Here is a 26,522-nt window from a genome sequence, read left to right as displayed (position 1 = left end):
ACAATTTAAGGGAAACTATTGTTTGAATAAAGGCTGCCAGAATCTGTGTTACAACCCGCAATGCGGAGCACAGGAAACAGTCACGTATAGGGAGACAGTGCTTGATTTTTCTCTTCGAACATTGCTAAGCTAACACAGCTGACTAGGCCCTGCCTCCACAGCCTCACATGTGATACTCAGGATTATGCTTCTTCTCATGTTCCAGAGCCTCAGCTCTTGTGAAACCTAACCAGGTTTAGGTTGTTAGCTTTGTTCTGGGGAGGGAAATGGCAAGAATGTGCTTTATAGTTTGCTACAGTAATTTAGTGCCCCAATCTACCACCCTGACCCATTCACTATCTTAGGTCCCCTTGACTCTGTTCCTAGCTGTGTATGCTCTTAACAATGTGCTTTGGTGTTCACATGGCACATCTGGAACCCCAAAAAAACATGGCTGCTGGGTTTGGATGACACGCTCTTCTAAGTGAACCCATCTGCTGTTAAGAGAGCCAAGGTGGTGGGAGTGAGGCTGTGGGCAGTTGTAGCCAGCCAGCAAGTCGTGATGACTTTAATGGAGATATGTTCTCTCTTTACAAGGCACTCTGTTTTAGGTGACCCATACTTCTCACTGGGAAAGTATGGATTTCCAACTGGAGGGAGGAGAAACTTCCCCACTTGTGAGAAGGCAAAGGATAGATATATTAGCAGCTTCTAAAAGACATAGGTTGTCTGTTAATTTCACATCTCTATAAACCCCTCTGACTCAGCAGGAAAGTTTCTCTTCCAGGGGCAGTGGGGTTACATGTGGAATGTATCAGCACTAGATCTCAGAAGAGTGCCATATGGCTTACAAGAGTCAGCAGCCGGGATGTTCTTGAATCAAGCAGGACACTGGAGAGTACTTATCTTCTTCACAGCAATAAACATGAGGGGGTGTGTTAAAAAATATCTGCCCTACTTATAGTTGTAAAACTGAATTAAGCAGTTAACATTTTCTCTAAGAATGTTTTGGACCAAAACTCTATCACTGTTTTACAATATTAAAATAGGTTTGGATGGTTTTATAAATGCATTTACTAGATAAAGAAATAGGTACTTCATAACGACAGTTAATAACAAAACAGTGAAACCACAAGTGTTTCAAGAGTCAAGTATATTATGTGTATGTGCATGTGCTTGGTACTTTCTGGTTTTCCTGGTTGCTGCCAGAATATATCTAATGAACAAATATTTCTCAGGCTGCTTGCTCTTCCTAAAAGATTCTTTGGGGAATAACACACACCTTCAAGAAGAAATTTACTTGTCTTTGGCTCTCTATATTGGCAAGTAGAGACACAGAACCTAGATCCAAATATATTTGATTAGGCTTTTTCCTTAGCCAAAGCATGAGGTAGGTGGTATGAGCCTTCAGTTTTCCTTAGGCATCCTTCCTTTCAATACTTCTGTCATTCCCCAGTTGCCTGAGGCTTCAATACTGTCTCGTTCTACTTACAAGTTTAGTCTCAGCCTCTCCATCTTCTCCCACCATCCTTTGTCTGCCTTTACCCCAAAACCATCAATTCTTATTTCTCATTGCTATCCCTGTAGGTAGCCTAAATGACTGAAAATCAGGAAATCAAGGTTTTACTTTTTAAAGTATAGATTCAGGGGGTAAAGGTGCAAGTTTATTACATGAGTATATTGCATAATGGTGGGGTCTGGGCTTCTAGTGAACCCATTACCCAAACAGTGAACGTAGTATCAATAGGTGGTTTTTCAGCCCTTGGCCCCCTTCTTTTCTCCCCCCTTATAAAGCCCCCAGTGTCTGTTGTTTCCATCTTTATATCCATGTGTGGGCATTTCTTAGCCCTCAGTTATAAGTGAGAACCTGTGTCTCTGCTAATGCCAGCTCTGCTGCCTGGAACCTTCCTTCCCTCCATGGCTGTTGACTACCTCCTAATTGTCATTCATGGGTCATCGCTGATACCTAGCCTTTTACAAAACCTTTACATATTTTTGCTAGTAGGTATCATTTTTCTCTCCTTTGAAACCTTACAGTGATTTATTTCTACTCTCATCTTCTTATCTTTTGTTTGATGCTGTATTTCACATTTTTGTTTTAAGGGCCTTTACACTAAAGGATACTTCACAAAAGAGCAGCCCTATAACATGGCCTCTTCCAAATGAGTCATGTCTGAAGACCCTAATGAAGCCCTTTGCTCAATAAATAATGATTGCTGTTGTCTCTTCCAGTCTATTAGGACTTAACTATGATTGAAAGTTGATAATCCAATTAAACTTTAAAAAAATGTCTTGGTGCTCCATTTTAAAATCTGTATTCCAACCATACTCAGTGAAAAAAAGGATTCCGTTGCCCAAAATGACATCCTCTATAATTCTCTTCTGGTAGTTTATAGTTCATAAGCTCATCTTGAAGGTGGAGAGATTCTGTTTTGTTAACTCGAACATTTTTAAAATTTATCTGATCACATAACAACTCCTTCATTGTTTTCCTGTTAACTCTTAAAAAAATAAGTTACTTGATCATAATTTTAAAAAATACTGGCTTAGGGTTTCTAGTCCCTTATTGTCAATAATACCTTTGTTCAAGAGTGATGTAGGGTATAAGCACATATAAATAAAGAGTTACTATATTGGAAGAGCAGTATGGTGGGAATGTGGGTATCTGAGGCCTCTCAACTCTTACCATGCAACTAATCATTTGCTCTTTCTTTACAGCATTTAAAAAAATTACAGTACCATTTTCCCATGGATGGATTTGCATCCATAGTAATTGTTTCTGAACCACAAGAATTGGAAAAATAGAATTAAATACAGCTTCATCAGGCAAAACTGTTTATCTGTTGTTAGGTTGGTGCAAAAGTAATTGTGGCTTTTGCCACTAAAAGTAATTGCAAATACTTTTGCACCAGCCTAATAATTCACATTTTCCCCTTTTATTCTCTTTTTTCTTTTTTCTTTCTAGCTTTCAAGATCACTGAAAGCCAGTGGAAATATCTGAAAGTATTTCCAGCTCCAGTGCCTGTTCAATGATCAGATGAGCCATCAAGGTTCATCAAACTGAGATACTTTAGAAATTATTTGCATAGTTTTGATTACAAAGAAAGACTGTGATTGGGTTATATAAATCCTGTGCATTTCTTATATTTTCAAAATCGGTAAATAAGGGTGACAATTAGAATAATTGAATGCACAGTATTTATGTAATAGGGAGCCTCTATAGATCCAACTAAATTGTGTTCTTGGGCAACATTCTGAGTCTCACTGAGGTTCGGTTTCCCCAGCTAAAAACAGATATTAACGGTACCTTAAAGGTTGCTGTGAGATGTAATATGTATAGTGGCCAACAGAATGCTCAGCATATATTAAGCACTAAAAAAGTTTGCTGTTATTTTGAGAGTGCATATGAACATGTATTTTTCACTTTAGGTATAACTGCTATAAAACTAAAATGGGAAAAACTAAAAATTAAAGCCATATTAACAATCTATAGTTAAAAAATCAATTATGTTTCCCAGAGTCCCCCTTCCCTGTGTGATTCTAGGTGAGAATCGACCAAAAGAGGGACTTTCATGAGATTCTGAAGGCAAAATTGAAACAGTATCCATTAACCTGAAAGTCTCTTTTAGACAGATGCAGTATGTGCCTGGCAGACTGCAGCCTGACTTTGCTCTCTTGAACTCCAGACCCATTTTTTCTTCCCAACTGTTGGTCCTGTTGACCAACAGAAAAGTCAGATTCACTACCAGATGTTGGCTGTGAACCTATAAAGAAGGAAAGTGCACAGAGGCAACAATGTCCCATAGATTTCCTTGCAGACTACCCTTTCAGAGTTTTTCTTAGCTGGCTGCGCCTGCTCCTTGGATTGATTGGCTGGTGACTCCTCTAATCCTCCAACTCCTCTTACAGCCCTTCAGTTTCCCATCTCCTCTCACAGTTGTGTGAGCTCAACTGCATTATCCTACAACCCTCTGAAACTGCTCTGCTGACTGAACCAGCTAGAAGTGTTTCCGGGGAATAGAACTTTAAAAATAAAATTTGAAACTGGTTCTCTTATCTGACTAGATTTAAAGACATGAATGACCCTATTACCAGGGGTAAGTGGGATCCTGGCCATCCATGGCATGCAGTGATTCAACAGTTATTTAAATTCTCACCTATAGTCACCCCTAGTGCCTGTATAATCTAAGTGGCTACAGAGGCAATGTGCAGAGTTACCAAGTATCTGCTGCATTAGAACCGTTTCACAGAAACAAAGAGAATAATGACTGTGGAGTTGATTCATTGCTTCTAAATGTGCTGAAGAACTTAGAGAAAGAAAATGATAAGATGAGATTTAAAGTCACAGTTCAAGGTCTAAGTTGGGAGCAGAAAAAGCTTCTGTGACTGCTCTGAAATAAAACCTTTAAATATTTTTATCTTAAAAATTGATACATAATAGTTACACACACACACACACACACACACACATATATATAGCCACATATTTACATGTTTTTGGGGTACATAGTGATGTTTCAGTACTTACAACATATAGTTATCAGATCAAGGTAATTAGCATATCCAGCATCTCAAACACTGATCATTTCTTTCTGTTGGGAATGTTCAATATCCTTTTTCTTCTAGCTGTTTGAAAATATATATTAATGTTAACTATGGTCATCCTACAGTGATATAGAACACTAGAGGTTATTCCTCCTATCTAGCTGTAATTTTGCTTCCTTTAATAAATCTCTCTCTATCCCCTTTTCCCCTACCATTCCCAGCCTCTGGCAACCTCTGTTCTACTCTTTACTTCTATGAGATCAACATATTTTAGCTTCTGCATTTGAGTGAGGCATGTAGTGTTTAACTTTCTGTTTCTTGCTTATTTTACGTAATATAATGTCCTCTAGGCTCATCTATGTTGCTGCAAATGATAGGATTTTATTCTTTTTTATGGCTGAGCTGTATTCCATTGTCTATATGTACCACATTTTCTTTATGTATACATCTGTTGATAGATACTTGGGTTGATTCCATATCTTGACTATTGTAAATAGTGCTGCAATAAGCATGGAAGCCTTTTATGGTTTCATACAAATTTTAGAATTGCCTTTTGTATTTCTGTGAAGACTGTCATTGCCACTTTTATAACGATTTCATTGAATCTGTAGATTGTTTGGGGGAGTATGGTCATTTTAACAAGATTATTTTTTTCCAGTTCATGGCCATGGGATGCCTTTCCATTTGTATGTGTCTTATTCAATTTCTTTCATCAGTGTTTTATAGTTTGTTTTATGTGTAGAGATTGTTTACTTCATTGGTTAAATTTACTCCCAGGTATTTTATTTTATTTTTATTTTTTGGAGCTAATGTAAATGGGATTGCTTTCTTGATGTCTTTTCCAGGTTGTCATTGTTAGCATGTAGAAGCACTATTGATTTTTGTATATTGATTTTGTATCCTGAGATTTTACTGAATTTGTTTATCAGTTCTAAGAGTATTTAGGTTTTTTTAATACATAAGATCATCTCCTCTGCAAACAGGGCCAAATTTTACTTCTTCCTTTCCAATTTGCATGCCCTTTGTTTCTTTCTCTTCTGTAATTTCTCTGGCTGTGATTCTCAGCACTATGTTGAATAAGAGTGGTGTAGGCTTTCCTGATTGTTACCATTGTTAGATGAAAAGTTTTCAGCTTTTCTCTGTTTAATATGATGTTAACTATGGGTTTGACACACACAGTCTTTACTGTGTTGAGGAACCTCAACACAGCAAACCTTTTTTAATTGTACTGCTGATTTTCCTCAGGACCTTTCCCTATCTGTCATGTCTTCTAAATCCATACTCAGACTTAAGTCCTGGAAGATCCAAGGGGACCAGGTAAAAACTGTGACTGATGAGGTTGTACTTTAAGGTTCTAAAAGAATTATGAGATTTTTCAAAGTCATATAAACTGTGTGGGAATGTTTCTTACGGATGTTAGATTACGATGGAAGATATACAATCTTGGATTAGCTTGAATTTTTTTTGATATGTGTGTGGTAAGTAGAGATTCTGGATTTAACGTGTTAGTTGATGTGACTGAGAGTAATTCTAACACTTTGACTGAAAACTGGGCCCAATAGTGGTTCATATTCAGCAAAGTTGAGATGCCAGACTTCTTTGCTACAATGTAGTGTAGAGAAAGGTATACATTTAGGAAGATTGGTTTTAATATGATAGTTATGTTCATCCACCTGTTAAATATATTCCCCAAGAGGGCCCAGAGGGCATTCCCTAATCAAGGCTTTGAAAGATACAGTGGTGAAGGCAGTGTTGGAATCCTTAAAGAACTCTGTAGTGGCTATTCTCTGGAAGCCAGGAATAACGTTGGGAAATGCTGCCATAGAACTGATCTTATAGAATTTAATGAGTATAATAAATTCCATATGGCCAGGAACCAAGTGACAGGATTTAACTTCCAAAGACCATGCGTGCATGGATATTATAAGGAGCAGCGGATTCAATGTAGTAAAGGGAATTGCTACGGTCTGAATGTTGGTTCCCCCTGCCACCCCCACAAAATTAATGTGTTGAAACTTAATACCCACTGTGATAGCACTAAGAGGTAGAGCCTTAAGGACATGATTAAATCACAAGGCAGAGCTCTCATGAATGGAAGTAACCCCTTACAAAAGTCTTTAGCGAGCATCCTTACCCCTTCTGCCATGTCAGGACAAAACGAAGGCACCATTTATGATGAACATGTCCTTGCCAGACACCAAATCTGCTGGTGCTTGATCTTGGACTTCCCAACTACCAGAACCATGAGCAATACATTTCTGTTTATAAATTAGCCAGTCTAAGGTACTTTGGTATAGCAGTCCAAACAGACTAAGACAGGAACGGTTTGACCTGCAAAAATTTTTGGTATTGGCCAATTGACCAGGGAGTCCTTAGGACTGAAATATGTGGGCATTCTACTAAAGTGTTTCTTGATTTATATAACCATTATATCTCTATACTTAGTGAACACAAGTTGGATATGAATCACCATACCAGATAATTGCATTCCCTTTTTCAGTTTTCACTGGAGAGATGATTCTCAGACCCACAACTCCCTGAATGAAGGGGAGGCCAGTTCTCTTTGAGAATGGTTCCTCAAAAACTTCAGGAATTTCACAGCTTGGTAAAATTTCTAGGAATTCAGTGACATGTTGAGATATCCCTTCTAAGTAAAGGACAAATTCCTGCCTCTAGCCCTTCCTAAGAGACACACATCCCATTTGGGCTGTGACAATGTATAACTCATTTTGGAATGCTACTTTACACATTATTACTGAGTAATCCCAAAGACTTCCAGTTTCATGTAGTGCACAGAATAAGGAGAGAATCTATAATCAGTTCAGGTTGCAATTGAAGCTACTCTGCTATTTAGGCAATATGGCACAGCAGATATGATGGTACTTAAAGAATCAGTGGCACATAAGGATCCTATATGGAGCTTCTGGCAGGATCCTATTGGTGAATCACAGTGAGGTCTTAATAACTTTGGAGAAAGCTGTGTCCTTTTTACAAATAATTATTTCTGTTTTGAAAAACTGTTTCTGGTTTGCATTGAAATGCTAGTAAATGTTTAATGCTTGACCACAGGTCACCAAATTCCCATGTAACTTGAGCTGCTCATTATAACCTGGGTGGTGTCTGACACCACCCAGGTTACCTGCGCAGACTATCACTCCATCATCAAGGGTACAAGATTAATCTTGAGCACAAGCTGAAGGCATAAGTTCCTTGAATAATTGGATCTGATGGTTAAGGGTCCTACTACTGCTACATTGCCTCCACTCTCTCAACCCACATAGCCTCATAGAGAATTTATTATAACGAATTGACTGAGACAGAAAACATTTGGTCCTGGTTTACTAATGGTTCTTCACAATATGCTAGCATAACCAGGAGTAGACAGCTGTAGCTCTACAACCCTGCACAGAGGTGACCTGAATGATTAGTAAGAAAAATCCTCGCAGAAGGAATTCAAGCTGTGCATCTGGCTGTTTATTTTGACTGGAAGGAAAAACAGCCAGAAGTATGGATATGCACTAACTTATGGGCTGTGTCTAATGGGTTTGGTAGGAACTTGAAAGGAGCATGATAAAAACTGGTAATAATGAAGTTCTGACGAAAAAGAATGGGGATAGAACTCCTTGAATTGTTTATATACTTATATTTCATTTGAATGTTCACCAAACAGCATACTCAGGAGAAACTGATCTCAATCATCAGGTGGATAAGATGACATGTTCTTTTAATGTTCATCAGTCTCTTCCATGCACCTCTGTCCTCAACCAATACCCTCAAAAATAAAGAGATAATGGTGGCAGGAGTGGAGATTATGCATGAGCTAAGCAACATGAACTTATTTTCACCAAGGTCAATCTATCTACAGTCACTGCTGAGGGTTCCACCTAATAATAGCAGAGAAGACATTATGGTACCCTTCTATGGGAGAAGCAACACACCATCTTGGTTGTAGGTTGATTACATTAGACTCCTATCACAGAAGAGGCAGTGGCTTGTTCTTGCAGAAGTAGTCAGTTGATCTGAAAATAAATTTGCTTTCCCAGTTTGTAATGCTTCTGCCAAAATACCATCTGTGGACTAAACAAATGTCTCGCTCACTGTTAGGGTATTTCATACAATATTGTTTTTGTTCAAGGAACTTGTGTGACCGCAAATAAAGTGTGGACAGGGGCTCACTGTTGTGTAAGTCTCTCATAGTACCATGCTCCCCATCACCCCAAAGCAGATGGCCTAACAGAATGATATGTCTTTTTAAGAAAGGTTTAGTCTCCTACCAGGTGGATGAAAACACTTTGGAGTCTGAGATAATGTTCTCTAAGATGTATATTTTCTGAACTATCAACCAATACATGGTGCTATTTCTACCTAGATTTATGGATTCAGGAGTCAAGGGATGGAACTTACTACTTCAATTTTTCCTTCTCCCATTCATCTACTATTTCACATAAAATTTGTTGATATTGGTTAACCCTATATCTCAGCAATTAAATTAAAGGACTTACATAGGAACGGTCAATCTAGGAAAAAGGTAACCTCGATATTAAAACACATTTATTAAAATGAAGGTGAAAAATATTAATGACAGAAATGTAAAGAACTGTGAAGCTTTTGAGGTTTTACCTTACTTGCAACTTATCAAGTTAGCCTGTTATGATTTCAGGGCAGAAGACATGAGACTCCTGCATTAGAGACAAAGGACTTTATTACTCACAGCAATAGTAGTAGCCAGGGAATCAGCTTTTCCTGTACTGGCTCCTTGAGCCCCATTTCCCAAAGGGTGACATGAAGAGAGCCAGGTGACCTCAGAACATGCATTGGATTGTCTTATAGTAAAGAAACCCCAATTTTAGGGAACCTGAAACTTTTATAATGAGAAGCATGTTTGCCCTTTGCTCCCAAGAGAGATACTATCTTCCAAGGCAGTTCACTCTATAAACATCCTCTAGAAGATACTCCAGAACAAAAGTAGACAGTACCTTTGTTCATCAGACATGTGGATATGTGACAAGTCTATGAAGAATTGTCTCTCAATGGGAAGTTTTACATATTTTATTGAAAAATCTAAGAAATCATGTGAATCATGTACAATATTTTCTCACAAGAAAAATTTTAAGCTGGCTTTTGAACGTTTCACATAATTGTAAAACTTTTTAATTTTTAAAAGGAAGAAAAACACAATGAAACGACCACAGTATTATATGCTTTCTGTTTTTCCTTGTTCCTAGGGAAAAGGCTGAGAAATATTAGTAAATTTTCTAATTATGATTCGTGAGGCTAAGTACTATACTCTTTAATAAATCTGCTAAAAAGATACAGGGAAATGGGTGGATCAATGTTTTCTTTGTTAAAAATATTTAAAAAAAGCTAAAATCTAGTGATAACATGTTAAAATAATACACATTTTTTGTAAGATGTTACCATTTCTAACGATTTCTCTACACTATATCAACAGTGCAATTGTGATTCAGTGTAAATCATTACAGTGTTTCATTGTTACAATACTTGTGTTCAAGTACATGTTCATGAACATGATCAAAGTCTCTATTTTGACTTTTCTTTTCCATATCAAAATAAGGTTATAATTACAGCAGAATTTTTCCTATGGATGTCTATAAATCTGAACCAAATTCATAATACATTCTCTAAAAACCTGTTCAACAGCATGAGGTTCATTATGTTTACACATCTCCTGCAGGTGACAGAAAATGGGCTAATTCTGCAGCAGGACACCAAAAAACAAAAATAGTTTCTCTTCATATACACCTAAACTATTATGCTAAGTCAGTATACATTCTGGATAATTCAATGTTATTGGTGGGGAGAGAGTAGCACCTTAGAGATAGCCCTAACAAACAACGAAACATTGTTTTAAGTATAATGATCTATTTTTTTCCTTTTTCTTTTTATTATATTACTGGATCCAACTAATTCATTCATATAAAATTATTTATGAAGCCATATAGTATAAATCAAAATGTTTGTGTAACCAAAACAAGCACCACATTGGATGTTTGGCAGGCAAAAAAATAAATTAATTTGATTAAATTATATGTAATCTGATAATATTTGGTCTGAAAAACATGCTAGTGTTTGTGTTTATAAATAATGTAATTGCAAAGAGCTGTGATCCAGCCAGCCTGCTAGAGGTCAACTCTTCTGCTGCAGCTTTTGGGCATAGAAGTCCCTGCATGTTTCACAGCAGCGCTGATACCACCGCATGTCCTGACATAGGTTCTTTTCACGTATCACTCGGCAGTACACTGGCCACTGATCTCCCAGGCACTTGAAAGTCAGAGCAGCTGTGAAACAGAACATAGTAAATTCACTCCATGCAGATATCATATATGTCAGTAAAAACAAACTTCAAGTGTTTAAGTGGGGCGGATTTTGTACATTCTCTTTGGTTCATTTATATTACCTTCTGGAATTTAAACAAGAAAGAGATACACACACATACACACCTCCTGTGATTAAAAAGTAAAGAATGAATAATATTTTTACTTATAAATGTTTTTAGGCCTATTAAAGATATAATTCCCAGGTTCAATGTGTTGTACTTTTAAGCTTCAGTTTCATAGCTTGCATTTAAGTTGCTTTTGAATTTTAGTAGAGATAAAAAGAAAAATAAATGTGCTCAATATATCTACCTTTATGGGAATACAAATTAATAAATACTGTTATTGGGGTTGAAGTTACAAGGAAACAGCAAAGTAAAAATATGCTCACAGTTATTTCATATTCCTAGTTTCCCCAGATAACAGACACATCTAAATGGATTATCTGGAGCTGTGATTTCAGGCTTCTATAAAAATTAATGCATATCATCACAAGCGACTGAGATTTACAGCAATAGTTGAAGTGTTTGAAATGAGAACTTGGTATAGAATATTTGGTCATGTAGACTTGGCCTCCCTTTTTGTAAAACAGTGTGTTCTGGAATGCATAATGAAAGTCACTGCTGCTACAATTATTTCTTTTGCATATGAGAATGAATCGTATTCTAATATAATTATTCTATTTTTAAAAACCTTAGATTTTCCTAACCATTGTGCTTCTGTATTTTGGGGTGTACCTTCAAGGAATAATAAATAGAGAAAATGCAATTTTAACAAAATTTTTCTTTTAATCCATTATTTTCTGCCACGTAATATTTCAAGGACTCCAACTAATTGTTGGAAAAAGGAATTATACTGCTATTGAATAAATGGATTTAGTACATCTGCTCTAGAATTGCTTAACTTTTTGTCTTAATTAGTGTTATTCACCTTGAACTGATTATTTCTTAGGAATGTTAGTTAATTATTTGGCCCTAAAAAGAGAATTTTTGTATTTCCACGAAGAAACCAAGCTTTCACATTTGATTGAGTCTTATGCCTGGAAAAATACATATGATCATTTATCTCCTTACATTTTGGTAATATTATTTTGTATGATTCCAATTGTTCCCCTGGAGATTATATGCACAGGTTAAAACCAAAGGTATTAAATATAAATTAACCCACTGACAATCAGGCAGGAGTGCTGTTAAATGCTACTAATAGTCACAGATGTAAATGCTAAATCATTCATTAGTATTTGTTATGCAGGTGTAGGTTATATCTACTTAAAATATGTAGTCTAATTCTCAATTATGGGTTAGATTAAATAACAGAAATTGAGGATATATATATGAAGCCATTTCATAACATAAAACAATGTAAACATCAATATAGTCACTATTACTAAGTGTATTTTTTATTTAGTATCATATTCTCAAAACTTAAAAAGAAAATAGAACTTCTTGTTTAATGGTGTAGATCCATGCACCCATTCTTCTTGAAAGACATTTTTTAGTCTGTGTCCCTCCAAAGAATAATTTATACCCAGATCACAAGGAAGGCTATTAACCACGGAGAAATCTAAGGCTTACACTACAATCTCATCTTTCCACAGATATTAACTTAATTGATAGTTCTGCCATGAGATTGATCCGAGTCTAAATTTTGGTTACAAAAAGACCTGGGGTGGTGTGGCATTATTTCCTGGACCTGACTCTGATTGGACAACTTTGGGAATCAAAGCAGTTTAAGTTTTTAGGACTTTTTTACCCACCTGACCATTTGGACGAAATCATATTTAAATGGATCCAATTTAGTCCAAACCAAAATAATCAGTATAGATTTACAACTATCAAGGTTTAAAGTAATATACAAAATACAATAAGCCATAAGCATTTCTATGTTTCTCAAAAGCATCTTTTTTTTTTTTTTTTGTCTGCTTACCCAGTCTGGGTGATGTTATGGTATTTACATTAATTTTCTCATTGCAGGGTTGAAGGTGGCATGGCCTGTATGCTGCAGGTTTTTCTGAGGAAAAACATTCATTTCCATGTCTTCCTGTGATCTTATGCATGCATTGGATTACACGGGACTGCATTCCTTTGCCACAGGTAATTGAGCACTAGGAGAAATACAAGGTTTGTTAAGGTTCTTTTTTATTTTTATTTTTTGCTGTTATTATTTTCTAGGGTGTGGCAACATTCTCTAAATGTTTCTTAAAATTAAATATGATCTGCAACATCCACAGTCAATGCAAAACATGGGTCAGAAACATTGATGCTCATAAATTGGGCACAATGCCTTTGAGAACCTCTGGCTGATCTAAGACAGAGTTTTGGGTAATGAAAAGGACATAAGAGTAAAGAAGGATAAAGAAAAAGGTACAGTACGACTTGAAGAGAAAGAGAGTGAATGACACCAGTAATGCCTGAGCAGACAGCTTTCAAAGGTCTAACACATGGTTTGCAAACAAATAATTGATTCATTATTATTTAATTTAATCATCGATGTTCAGAAGTTAGCACATGTCTACTTTTAGAGCTGGATCCTTGTTACAGTCTCTAAATATACTCATCTGCCTTATTTTCTCTGGCTTTAAAATGTTTATAAATAATATCAAGATGTCTTAGCCAGATATGTTATTAAAGTAATTGCTTTTTCTTGGTAGATTAGATGATGTTAGTATTATGGTAATAAAAATATTTGATAATCTGAATTTCTCAGGTAAAAGGTACTTTTTTTCTCTTTTTTATTTTTATAGATTCAGGGGATAGATATATAGGAAAATGTAAGGTTTGGGCTTCTAGTATACCCACCACTCAGACAGTGAACATTGTACCAAATATGTAAATTTTCAACTCTCTGCTTTTGGAGATCTCAGTGTCTATTTTCTCTCTCTCTATGTCCACGTGGGCCCATTGTTTAGTTCCCACTTACAAGTGAAAACATGCAATATTTGATTTTCTGTTTCTGAGTTATTTCACTTAGGATAATGGCCTCCAGCTCCATTCATGTTGCTGTGAAATACATAATTTCATTCTTTTTTGGCTGCATATTATTACATACATACACACACACACACACACACGCACACACTTGCTTTATCCAGTTATCTGTTGGTGGACACTTTGATTGATTCCATAACTTTGCTAATATGAATAGTGCTGTGATAAACATGAGTGGAGGTGTCTTTTTGATACAAGGATTTTGTTTCCTTTGGATAGATACCCAATAGTGGGACTGCTGAGTCAAATGGTAGTTCTATTTTTAGGTCTTTGAGAACGCTCCATACTGTTTTCTATAGTGGTTGTGTTTATTTACATTTTCACTAACAATGTGTAAGTATTCCCTTTTCCCTCCATCCTCACCAACATCTGTTGTTTTTTGTCTTTTTAATAGTAGCCATTCTGACTGGTATGAGATGGTATCTCATTTTGGTTTTAATTTGCATTTCTTGGACGATTACTGATGTTGAGCATTTTTTATATGTTTGTGGGTTGCTTGTGTGTCTCTCCTGAGGAATGTGTGTTCATGTCCTTTGCCCACTTTTTAATGGGGCTACTTGTTTTTTTGTTTGTTGAGTTGTTTGAGTTCCTTGCAGATTCTGAGTATTAGTCCTTGTCAGATGCATAGTTTGAAAATATTTTCTCCCATTCAGTTAGTTTTCTGTATACTCTGTTGATTATTTCTTTTGCTGTGCAGAAGCTCTTTCATTTACTTAAGTCCCATTTGTGCCTTTTTGTTTTTGTTGCATTTGCTTTTAAGGTCTTACTCATAAATTCCTTGCATATGACAATGTCCAAAAGCATTTTCTTTGGTTTTCTTCTAGGATTTTAAGTTTCAGGTCTTATGTTCAAGTCTTTAATCCACCTTGAGTAAATTTTTGTATATGGTGAGAGATAGGGGTCCAGTTTCATTGTTGTACATATGGCTATCCAATTTTTCCAGCATCATTTATTGAATAGGGTTGTCCTTTCCTCATTGCATTTTTTTGTTGACTCTGTTGAAGATCAGTTGGCTACAGGTATGTGGTTTTGTTTCTGAGTTCTTTTGTCTGTTCCCTTGATCTGTGTATCTATATTTGTACCAGTACTATGCTATTTTGGTTACTATAGCCTTGTAGCATAAAGTCAGGTAATGTGATGGCTCCAGCTTTGTTCTTTACTTAGGATTGCTTCAGCTATTCAGGCTATTTTGGAGTTCTATATGAATTTCAGGATTTTTTTTCCTAATTCTGTGAAAAATGACATTGATAATTTGATAGGATTTGTGCTGAATCTCTAGATTGCTTTGGGTACTATGGTCATTTTAATGATATTGATTCTTATAATATATGAACATGGGATGTTCTTCCTTTTGTTTGTGTCACTTATTTCTTTCATCAGTGTTTTGCAGCTCTCCTTGTAGAGGTCTTGCACCTTCTTAGTTAAACGTATTCCTAAGTAATTCTTTTGTGTGTGTGGTTATTGTAAATGGGACCGTCTTCTTGATTTCATTCTCAGTTTGAATGTTATTGGTGTATAGACATGCTTCTACATTGATTTTGTATCCTGAAACTTCACTGATGCCATTTATCAAGTCTAGGAGTCTTTTGAAGGAGTCTTTAGAGTTTTCTAGGTGTACAAACTTATTATCAGCAAACACAGATAATTTGACTTCCCCTTTTAAAATTTGGATGTTTTATTTCTTTCTCTTGCCTGATTGCTCTGGCCAGGACTTCCAGTGCTATGTTGAGGAGTGGTGAGTGGGTATCCTTATCTTGTTCCAGTTTTGGGGAAATACATTAAACTTTTTCCCATTCAGTATGATGTTGGCTGTGGGTATGTCATATACGGCTTTTATTAATCAAGTGCACTTTTAACCGATTTCTTGTATTTCAACTAAATGTTATTTTCATTTGTAAAATATTTTGCAAAGAACATATTTGATGTGTAGCAGTTTTTACCAGGGAAGTCTCTTGGTTTCATACATATATCACTAAATTTGTTTTTTGACACAAATAGTCTGATGCTAATTTGTCTGAGAAAATACCGTTATTTTATGGTATCAAAACTATATGTAAGAGGGGAAATGTGCTTGTGTTTCTGAGAATAATGATTTATTTACTAGCCATTTTATTTTCTATGTAAAAAGATAAAGCAATATTTTGCTTAAAGGGTTTATTAATACAATTAGAATTATTTAAATGAATTATCTTGGTGTATTCTATTCTGATTACAAATTGGTAAATATTTTCTGATTGTCATCTTTTAAGTATACAGACATACCATTTGTAATACTTTTTTCCCCTGTATTTTCCAAAGTCACTATTAGTACTGCATTCTCTTTGCTATCAATTCTTCCTTTACGATCATCATTGGGCTCATCTCTTTTCTTATTTTCCTTAGCACAAGAAGCATTCTGCACAAATCCTCATTACCTCAAATCTAATGTACTATTGTTTGATTTGTTTTTAGTCCTCAGCCTACCAATGAATGGCACATATTAATTGAAAATGCATTCTTTCAAAATTTATTTACAAATATATGCTCCTTGGACAAAAATCTTTGGTTATTGAGTTTACCATTGCCTACAAGATAAAGCCCAGTATCCCACTATATCCAGGCTGGCATGTGTTTACCTCTTTAACTTTATATTTGACTCCATCCTATTAAAAATAATTTGTTATTTTATAAACTAATCATTTCCATGCAATTTCTATTTCTACCTCTACAGTTGTGCTCAGAGTAATACTCCTTTCCTAAATGCCATGCCTTTTTACAAAATTGTATCTTAGGCTGGGTGTGGTGGCTCACACCTGTAATTCCAGCACTTTGGGAGGCTGAGGCGGGCAGTCACTTGAGGCCAGGAGTTCTAGACCAGCCTGTCCAACATGGCGAAACCCCATCTCTACTAAAAATACAAAAATTAGCTAGGTGTGGTGGTGCAGGCCTGTAATTCTAGCTACTGGGGAGGATGAGACAGGAGAATTGCTTGAATCCAAGAGGCGGAGGTTGCAGTGAGCCAAGATCATGCCACTGCGCTCCAGCCTGGGTGACACAGTGAGACTCTGTCTCAAACAAAACAAAACAAAAACAAAAAAACAACAACACTATCTCAAATCCAGCTTCTCCATGAAAGCTTCCACATTATCCTAACTGCCTATGCATATTTATGCAATATTTATAAATTAAGCCATATATTCATATGTTGAGTCTACACTTCAGAATCACAGGAGAGATTTTTCTTTAAAGACAATGATGGATTTTAAGACACAGAATTTCTTAGTCAATAAATTCATGTGAGATCTGGGAATCTGCATTTTTAGTAAAAGTATTTAGCTGATTATGCTGTGCGGTCTGAGTTTGGAAATTACTGGCCAAAAGTACATGTTCTGTATTTAACATAGACCCTTTGTATTGCTTCTTGTCTGTAAGTAGTATCATGGTACTACTTATGTGGTAAATTATGTATTACTACTTGCATGGTAAATTATGTTAGAGTTGTTTGTATGTCATGTTCAATAATGAAGCCTATATTTCTGTTATGACAATAGCTTACTGCAGAATAATGGAATTTTATGTGCATGTCATGAACATGAATCTACAGATAACATAACTTTCTAAGTTTTACTCTGTATATATTTCCGCAAAATATTATCTTTGTATCTGATGAATTCTTAGCTTTCTGCAAATAGCAGATCAAAGAACAACTAGGATGTTATGTCCTTTAAACCTGACTTCTTCTCTTAAACTTCTACAGGATTTGAATATTTCCAGTTCAGTGTAAGCTTTATTATAATTTCCAGCTATTATAGGAGGACTCTTTGACATGGTCTTTCTCCTTTAAAAGCCTTAATCTCAATACCACTCTATACAATGGATACAATCATATAAATAAAGACATGCTTAGAAAAGTATTTTCAGGACAATGCAATACAGTTTAACTAAAACTTTTAAGGGATTAATATTACATAGAACAAAATACTGTTCTAGTATCTATTCCTAAAATTTCTGTAAATCTTGAAAAAGATCACAATATTTGAGAAACCGAAAGAATAACAGAAGGCTTAGAAAGATGAGCTCACTCTGATGTGATAAAGAAGGTTCTCAACATTTCAAAGAGGCCCATAATTAGTCACAGACTATTCCTGACACTTTTAGTCAATCTTACATAATCAACTCCAAGGGATATGAGCAAAGCAAAGTAACACATCATTTTTCAGTATTATTGAAAATGACATAAAATAACAGTAGACACATGATAACTCAGAATATATAATCTTAGCAGATAATGGCTGAATAGCACCTTTTATAAAATTTTGGGGTCTAAAAAAAGATGTTAGTTGCATTTTATAGGCAAATTATGTTTTGTAACTATTTGGGCATAACCTGGAAATAAAAATATTCTCCAAGAAATAATGGAAATTCTGTAATTCATTAAACTAAAACAGTATAATTTTCTGCTTGAGAAACTAATAACTAATAGATTTGCTTTATTATTAAAATAAATAATCTTTTAGCCTTAGAATCTAATTTTCATTAGAATATTTTAATAATAAAATATCAAGTTCTTACTAGTAAGTATTTTCTTTATAAAATATAATTTGGTAAAACTTTTATTACAAATGTATGGAAAATGGACAGTCATTCGAAATAGAACAATTCAAATCCCATGTTATCTTCTAAACTATTTATTATTTTTATTATAGAAGACAATATTAAATAATCAAATATCTTTTCAAATAATGTCACTATGATTAAAAACACACAGACATTAAAGAAAAAGCCAAAATAATTCTGACCTCCAAATTAGGAGACTTGGCTTCTAATTATTTGCCTTTAGCAAATAATTTACCTGAAACTTATTTTTCTTTTTTGTTAGACAAGGTATTGTAGTAGATCATAGCTGCAGGTTCAGGTCTAAATTACTATCAAAGTAAAACTCCAAATAATTTATTATTAAAAGTTACTGTCATCTAGGTGGTGAAAATTTCTAAGTGGTGAAGCTACGTAAGAGTAAAGACTCTAATCTCATTAACTATTATCCACTTTGCCAGCTTACAGTTGTGACAAGTCTTAGCTTTCTGCAAGTAGAAGTCCTGTCTAACATAGTCTTAAAATTATAGTTTGCTTGAATGTCTCAGAATACTACATCATTTATTTTTGTTTTCAAATATTTACTGACCACTCATTATGTTCATGGTCCTTTGTAAAAAATACAAACACCAGAGATTATTTACTGTGGATCTGGTATTTTATTCAATAACATTTATTAACAAAACACAATGACATAAAATCAATGGAGTTAGAAGTAGATTACTACCACTGTGGAAGCTAGGCAATTTCATCCACTTTTAGCCAGTCATGTAATATTTAAAAAATCAGTTACACTACAAAGCCACTTTGTTGCCTTGTGATCAAAGGAAACCAATAGTACTGTTATGGGAAAGGGCCTCCGATCCAGACCCCAAGAGAGGGGGCTTCTGGACCTCTTACAAGATAGAATTCAGGGTGAGTCCTTAAAGTGAAAGCAAGGTTATTAAGAAGATAAAGGAAATGAAGTCCTTGCCCATGCCTATGTCCTGAATGGTATACATATGTAACAAACCTGCACGTTGTGCACATGTACCCTAAAACTTAAAGTATAATTAAAAAAAAGAAGATAAAGGAATAAAAGAAGGGCTACACCATAGGCAGAGCAGGGCATGGGCTACTCAACTTGGTATACTTATAGTTATTTCTTGATTATATGCTAAACAAAAGGTGGATTATTCATGAATTTTCTGGGACAGAGGTGGGCAATTCCCAGAACTGTGGGTTCTTCCCCTTTTTAAACCACATAGGGTAACTTTTTGATGTTGCCATGGCATTTGTGAACTGTCATGGTGCTGGTGGGAGTGTCTTTTAGCATGCTAATGTATAATGTATAATTAGCGTATAATGAGCAGTGAGGAAGACCAGAAGTCACTTTCATCACCATCTTGGTTTTGGTGGGTTTCGGCCAGCTTCTTTACCGCAATCTGTTTTATCAGCAAGGTCTTTGTGACCAGTATCTTGTGCCCACCTCCCATCTCATCCCGTGACTTATAATGCCTTAACCTCCTGGGAATGCAGCCCAGTAGGTCTCAGCCTTATTTTACCAGGCCCTATGCAAGACAGAGTCTCTCTGGTTCCAAAGCCTCTGACAGTACTACTTCTGAAAGTTTTTCCTCCATTCAATGCTAAGAGAAAGAAGCTAGTACTTATTTAGTGTTTATTATATGCCAGGCACTTTGTTAAAGCTTATATTTATTTTAATATCTCACATTGAAGGCCATGAATACTATTATCCCTTTTAAACAGAGGAGAAAGTAGAGGCTCACATAAATTCACAAACTGTCTACGGTTTTACAGGCAAGAAGTGCTGGAATTAGAGTTTTAACTTAAAAAATACTGAATTCAGCATTTGAATGCTTAAGCACTATTTAATACTTGAAAATTGCTAATACTTCTCTTATGTTAAAACAGAAATGTTTCCCTTTTCCACATACTGCCATGTTAGACTATTATCCTACTTTACTGTTAAATTAAACATTAATGAATTTTGAAAGCTTTTTTATTGCATTTTTAGTATAACTCAGGTTATATGGTATGAGGTAAACTTTTGCTCTAAGGACAATTCATATGCATGATTCATCTTTAGATAGGGTGATCATATAATTTATTATCCATATCAGGACATTTGTGAAATAAGTTGCTGATAATAATTTTTGCCAGACTGTAGGCATACTGGGACAGTCCTGGATAAACTAAAACATCTAGTCACCTTCTCTACAGACAACCTACTGACAGATCATGTATTAGACAATAAACACAAATGAATAGACATATGAAATACCTATTATATTCCATGCCTCTAATATGCTTTTACATAGAATATCTTGGTTATCTTTCTCATAACCCTAACAACATTGCTAATGGAAAGTGTGAGGCATGTATTTCATTTATTCATTCAACAAATATTTACTGAGCCAATGTGCCATGTCTGGAGACTGGGATGTAATAGTAAGCAAAACAGACAAGAACAGGGGCCCCCAGGAGCTTACATCTTAATGGGGGAGAGGGTAAGAGCAAAAAAATAAAGGAGGAAAGTATACTATAATTTACATGTTAACAGGTACTATAGAAAAAATTAAAGCTGGGAGAGAGGATGAGAAACGTTTGGGATAAGGGGTTTTGTAATTCAAATGGGAAAATCAGGGTAGGACTCAAGGAGATCATACAAAGACACGCCCCATAAGGACAGACAAACCTCAAATGCAAGTCTTTTGATTCCAGATATAATGTTATTTCCACTATATGCATTATATAGTTTTATTCATACATTTGTGTGCTATGATATTCCAAAATGTTTAATAACAAGGGGGCAAATGAATAGAGTGGACCCTTAAGTAGGTGTTTCTTCAGATTCCATGGCGCGCTCTCTCTCCCCTTCCTTCCCTTCTCCCTTCTTTCAGTCCTTCTTTCTAATAAATGCTAAATCTTGCTCTTCACACATGTATCAAGTAATTTAATGTATATTTGAAACAAGACACACTATAGAGTTCCACTAAAAAGCCAAATGATAAAATGTCAACGTCAATTTGCCAGCAAATGGGAAATACAATTTACCAGATAACTTGCTATTGAAATTTCTTTTACAAGGAAAATTTTCTGACTAGAGTATTTTAAAAAGAGAGTCTTGTATTGTCTGATAGATATTCTGTTCCCCAAACAGTTTAATATTGCTCCAAAAGACCTTTGAAACAAAGCACCTCATGAATCAACTCCATGTACAAGATTTAATTCTGAATAGGAAACACAATCATGATGTCCCAGGTTTACTAGAGTAAAACGAAAGCAATCATCTTTAGAGCAAACTTAAACAGCTTAGAAAATTGCTTACAAGGATTTAGGACTTAAGCAAGTTTTTGACGTAGACAAACAACAAGACACAAGGAAAGTTGATGTTGATAATCCCTTTTCCCCACCAAAAAATAAGCCCCAAAGTCTCTGAAAGCAAAATTTGTTCCATTGCCGTAGTGATATTCATCAATTAAATCTACCTAAGGAAAGTACAATCTTCTCTGTACTTGGGTACACATGAGATAATTTCACCATGTAAACCAACAATAAAATTCTAAGTCCCCCAACTAATTGAATGGACCCCTCCCCTCAGCCAAGAGCATTCTAGAAGTAAACCTGAAACACAAATTTAGGCCATGAATGGGTGGTAGTGTTATGCTAGATAGTCAAGCAGACATGACCAGGGCAGAAGTGGGACTCTCCCTCCCCCGCAACCAGGAATGTCAGGCAACCATCACATGATGGTCAGGAGGTTGTTAACTGTCTCTCTAAAATAATAATTAGTTGCAACCAGCGCCTGGCAAAGGCAGTTTCCCTATAGATAGACAAAACCTGAAACTGGTGATCAGCAACTTTCCAATAAGATCTCAGGAACTGGGCAAGTGGGCTCAAGCATGAGCATTAAGAGGAAAAATGGTGGAGTTTAACTGGTATATGACCTCCTAGGAATATTAGACTAGTAAGAGAAGAACACCTTAAAGTGAGCATGCATGCAACTCCAGTAAACACACTGCACATGCTCCCCTCCCAAGTGTGAGCCGGCCGTTGTGCATGTGGACAGCTCACCCCAAAAGAAGAACTGGGGAGAAGGAATGGAAGACCCCAGAAGCATGCCAACATATAACACCCCCAGTCAAAAGGTCAAACCGCACACTTGTCCTTCAAGTTACTTGCTTGGTCCTCTTCCAAGTTTACTTTCCGTCCTTTCTTTCCTCCTCTAAAGTTTTTTAATACATTTTTCATACGCTAGCTAGAAAGAAATTATTTAGGCAGTTTGTGAGAGTCAGAGAGTCCTTAGTAATGTTTTTCTTTTAATGAAAAGCAGCCCCCAAATCATTTCTTTTCTAACAAAGAGCAGCCTGTAAAATTGAACTGCAGACATAGAAACTAGAAGCTTGCATGGGTGAATGCTGGCAACTGTGCCAATAGGAAAAGGCTACCTGGGGCCCAGATATGTTCAACACGGAGGGTCCTTCTCCCTTTTTCTTTGTCATCCAGGTGTAGAATAATGGAACAGTCAGCATGATGCCAGCCAAGTGGAGAACCCATCTGCATAATAGAAGATTAGGGTGGGGTGGCCAGCTTCTTCCTGTGCTATGCAAACAAACGGCACACTTGGTCCAACCAATCTCTCATGCCCTGTGTAAATTAGACACTGTCTCCTCAACCTCATCTATAAAACCTCCTGCATTTCACCACAAAATCAGAAGACACACTCAGGAGTCCCTCTCTCTCTACGAAAGAGAGTTATTCTCTTTTCTCTTTCTTTTGCCTATTAAACCTCTGCTCTTAAGCTCACTTATTGTGTGTCTGCCCCTGGCATGAGACAACAAACCTCGGGTATTTACCCCAGATAATGATGCTGCTTCACTTTCACTCCTGCTATAAAACTTGCCTTGGTCTCTCCTTCTGCCTTATGCTTCTCAGTCAAATTCTTTCTTCTGAGGAGACAAGAACTGAGGTTGCTGTAGACTCAATGGATTTGCTGCTGGTAACAATAGAACACACCTGATTATACCCTCCTCCCTTTGGAATTCAGGCATAGCTGACCAGCATTAACGTTAAAAAAGAGACCTTAAGATTGACAAAGCAGACTCTTCATAGCAATAAGAATATGACAGATAGCAGGCCCTGAAAGAAATCAAAGTAATTTACTCCAAAACTTATTTTCTTGACATATTTTGAAATGGCCATGCAAAGCTTCTCTTGTGGGAAAAATCTACATTCTGTAAAGAATCTCCTTCTCTTTCCAGGTCTTTTTCTTGATCCAGAAGAGAATTAACTAAGAATCTGGCACCTTTTTGAGTCTGATAAGAAACATTTACAATCTATTCTCTCTGAAGCCTGCTAAGTAGAGGCTGCACTTGCATAAGAACAGTGGTCTCTGCAACCCCTTATCTTAACCCAGACACACTCCCTTCTATTGATTCCAGGTCTTTAAATAAATTCTTTCAATCAATTGCCAATCAGAACATCTTTGAATCCACCTATGATCTGGTAGCCCCCTCTTCAAGTTGTTTCTGTATCAAACCAATGCACATCTTACATGTATTGATTGGTGTCTTACGTTTCCCAAAAATGTATAAAACTAAGCTGTAGCCTGACTACCATGGGTACATGTTCTCAGAATTTCCCAGGGCTGTGTCATGGGCTGTGGTCACACATATTTGGCTCAGAATAAATCTCTTTAAATATTTTACACAGTTTGACTCTTTTCATTGACAACCTTATATTTCTTTTATAATGAAATAAATCTTTTATTGCCCTGGACATTAGTGACAATGTCTAAGATTATATTAAATTATGTCTATGCTGTGGCTCACATGTCAAACACTAAACATGATAGAATAATTCTCAATAATTTAAACACTTTGGACTCTCGAAATGATTAGAGAAATAGTTTAGTAAATGAGAAGCTCAAATAGAAATGTTAGCAAATCAACTTGGTAACAAGAAAAAGGCTTAATCTTCTTTACAAATGAAATATACCTTCTTAAACCCTATACTTGTTTTCAGTCTCTAAAGCTTAATTTCCTGCCATTTCCTACTTTATTACCTGCCATTCTTATGCCAGGTAATAAGAGCCGAGTGACTTTATTTTACCTGAAAATAATTTAATCTAAATAAACTAGCTGAAAGGGAAATACCTGGGGGAAGTATAAGCAATGTTCAAGTTTACAGAAGTGTCGAGTCGAAGTTTACTTAACTCAGATGTTTATATTTTTTCTACAAATGACCATGGATGATGTAGTAACAGATACAGACATGATCTCTTATAAAATTATATCTACTAAGACAGATGATAGCACTGAGCAGACAGGGTTTGGCATTACTGATAAACATAGGCTCAGATGACAAAATGATTTGACAAATTTATGGATTGGCCTAAACACAGACAAATGAGAGAAAATGAAAATGTGTAGGAAATAAAAACACACGCAAAAAATCTTAACAAATTCTTAACTCTGACATTATTGTAGAAACAAAGGGATGAAATGAACTATGAATAGTTGTGAAGTCCATTTCCTGGACAAAACAAGGTGTGAAATCCTTTCTTCTATCACAAAAGATGAATGAGACAGGAGACACTGCTGACAAGTTAAATAACACGAGAAAAGTGAACATGGAAATTTCACTCCTGAAATTGTATTACTTATGGCATTAATGGAAAGTGTTGCTGAGATCTTAGTTTAATCATTAGAAGAAAATCTAGGCAATATCATTCAGGACATAGGCATGGGCAAAGATTTTATGATGAAATCACCAAAAGCAATTGCAACAAAAGCTAAAATTGACAAATGGGATCTAATTAAACTAAAGAACTTCTGCACAGCAAAAGAAACTATCATCAGAATGAAAAGGCCACCTATAGAATGGGAGAAAATTTTTGCAATCTACCTATCTAACAAAGGTCTAATATCCAGAATTTACAAGGAATTTAAACAAATTTATAAGACAAAAACAACCCCATGAAAAAGTGGGCAAAGGGCATGAACAGACACTTCTCAAAAGAAGACATTTATGCAGCCAACAAACATGAAAAAAAGCTCAACATCACTGATCATTAGAGAAATGCAAATCAAAACCACAGTGAGATACCATCTCACACCAGTCAGAATGGTGATTATTAAAAAGTCAAGAAACAACAGATACTGGTGAGGCTGTGGAGAAATATGACACTTTTACACTGCTGGTGGGAATGTAAATTAGTTTAACAATTGTGGAAGAGAGTGTGGTGATTCCTCAAGGATCTAGAACCAGAAATACCATTTGATCCAGCAATCCCATTACTGGGTATATACTCAAAGGAATATATATCATTCTATTATAAAGATACACACACACATATGTTTATTGCAGCACTATTCGCAATAGCAAAGACATGGACCCAACCCAAATGTGTATCAGTGATAGATTGGATAAAGAGAATATTGTACATATACAACATGGAATACTATGCAGCCATAAAAGGGATGAGGTCATGTCATTTGCAGGGACATGGATACAGCTGGAAGACATCATCCTCAGCAAACTAACGCAGGGAAAGAAAACCAAACACTGCATGTTCTGACTCATAAGTGGGAGCTGAACAATGAGAATACATGGACACAGGGAGGGCAACAACACAGACTGGGGCCTGTTGGGGGGTGGAGAAGGGGAGGGAGAGCATCAGGACAAATAGCTAATGCGTGCAGGGCTTAATGTCTAGGTGACAGGTTGAAAGGTACAGCAAACCACCATGGCACATGTTTACCTACGTAACAAACCTGCATGTTCTGCACACGTATCCTGGAACTTAAAGTAAAATAAATAAAAAAAAAAAAGACCTTGGTTTACCACTGAAAAATAGGTGAACTTCAACCTTATAGAAGATGCTCAAAGAAATGTCCATTTACCTTGAGACATTTACAGATGTCATAGCTCCAGTATGTTCAAGATCAGTGAGTGTGTACTGTTGAAAATCTGTGGCCTGATGAAATTAAAGTTTTTCAAGTGTAATCTGATACATTTTAGGAACTGAGGTTAATTAGGTCTAAAATAGCACAATGTTATAAAGAAATTTTTGATGGGTCAAATGCTACACAGAAGACATGAA

General features: G+C 35.9%; 1 protein-coding gene and 1 long non-coding RNA gene across 3 annotated transcripts in view; one reads left to right on the top strand and one right to left on the bottom strand.

Moving 5' to 3' along the window:
• Positions 1–12,934, top strand: part of LOC129533442 (uncharacterized) — a 169,924-nt gene extending 156,990 nt beyond the window's left edge. Inside the window, exon 4 of the long non-coding RNA XR_008679682.1 lies at positions 12,833–12,934. This is a non-coding gene — a long non-coding RNA (uncharacterized lncRNA). The remainder of the gene's footprint in view (positions 1–12,832) is intronic.
• The window catches only part of ADAMTS19 (ADAM metallopeptidase with thrombospondin type 1 motif 19), a 278,745-nt gene continuing 261,240 nt past the window's right edge, over positions 9,018–26,522 (bottom strand). The window contains exons 22-23 of one of the 2 annotated variants that reach the window (XM_063706747.1): positions 12,786–12,963; positions 9,018–10,823 (exon numbers count right to left, since the gene is read on the bottom strand). In XM_063706747.1, coding sequence (XP_063562817.1) covers positions 10,672–10,823; positions 12,786–12,963 — 330 coding nt within the window. In that variant the 3' untranslated portion in view covers positions 9,018–10,671. The remainder of the gene's footprint in view (positions 10,824–12,785; positions 12,964–26,522) is intronic. The other variant, XM_031010623.3, reaches the window with a different exon arrangement.

Source organism: Gorilla gorilla, chromosome 4 (assembly GCF_029281585.2).
Source record: "Gorilla gorilla gorilla isolate KB3781 chromosome 4, NHGRI_mGorGor1-v2.1_pri, whole genome shotgun sequence".
Lineage (NCBI taxonomy): Eukaryota > Metazoa > Chordata > Mammalia > Primates > Hominidae > Gorilla > Gorilla gorilla.
Note: the sequence above shows the minus strand (reverse complement) of the source record. Positions and strands in the feature narration are given on the sequence as shown.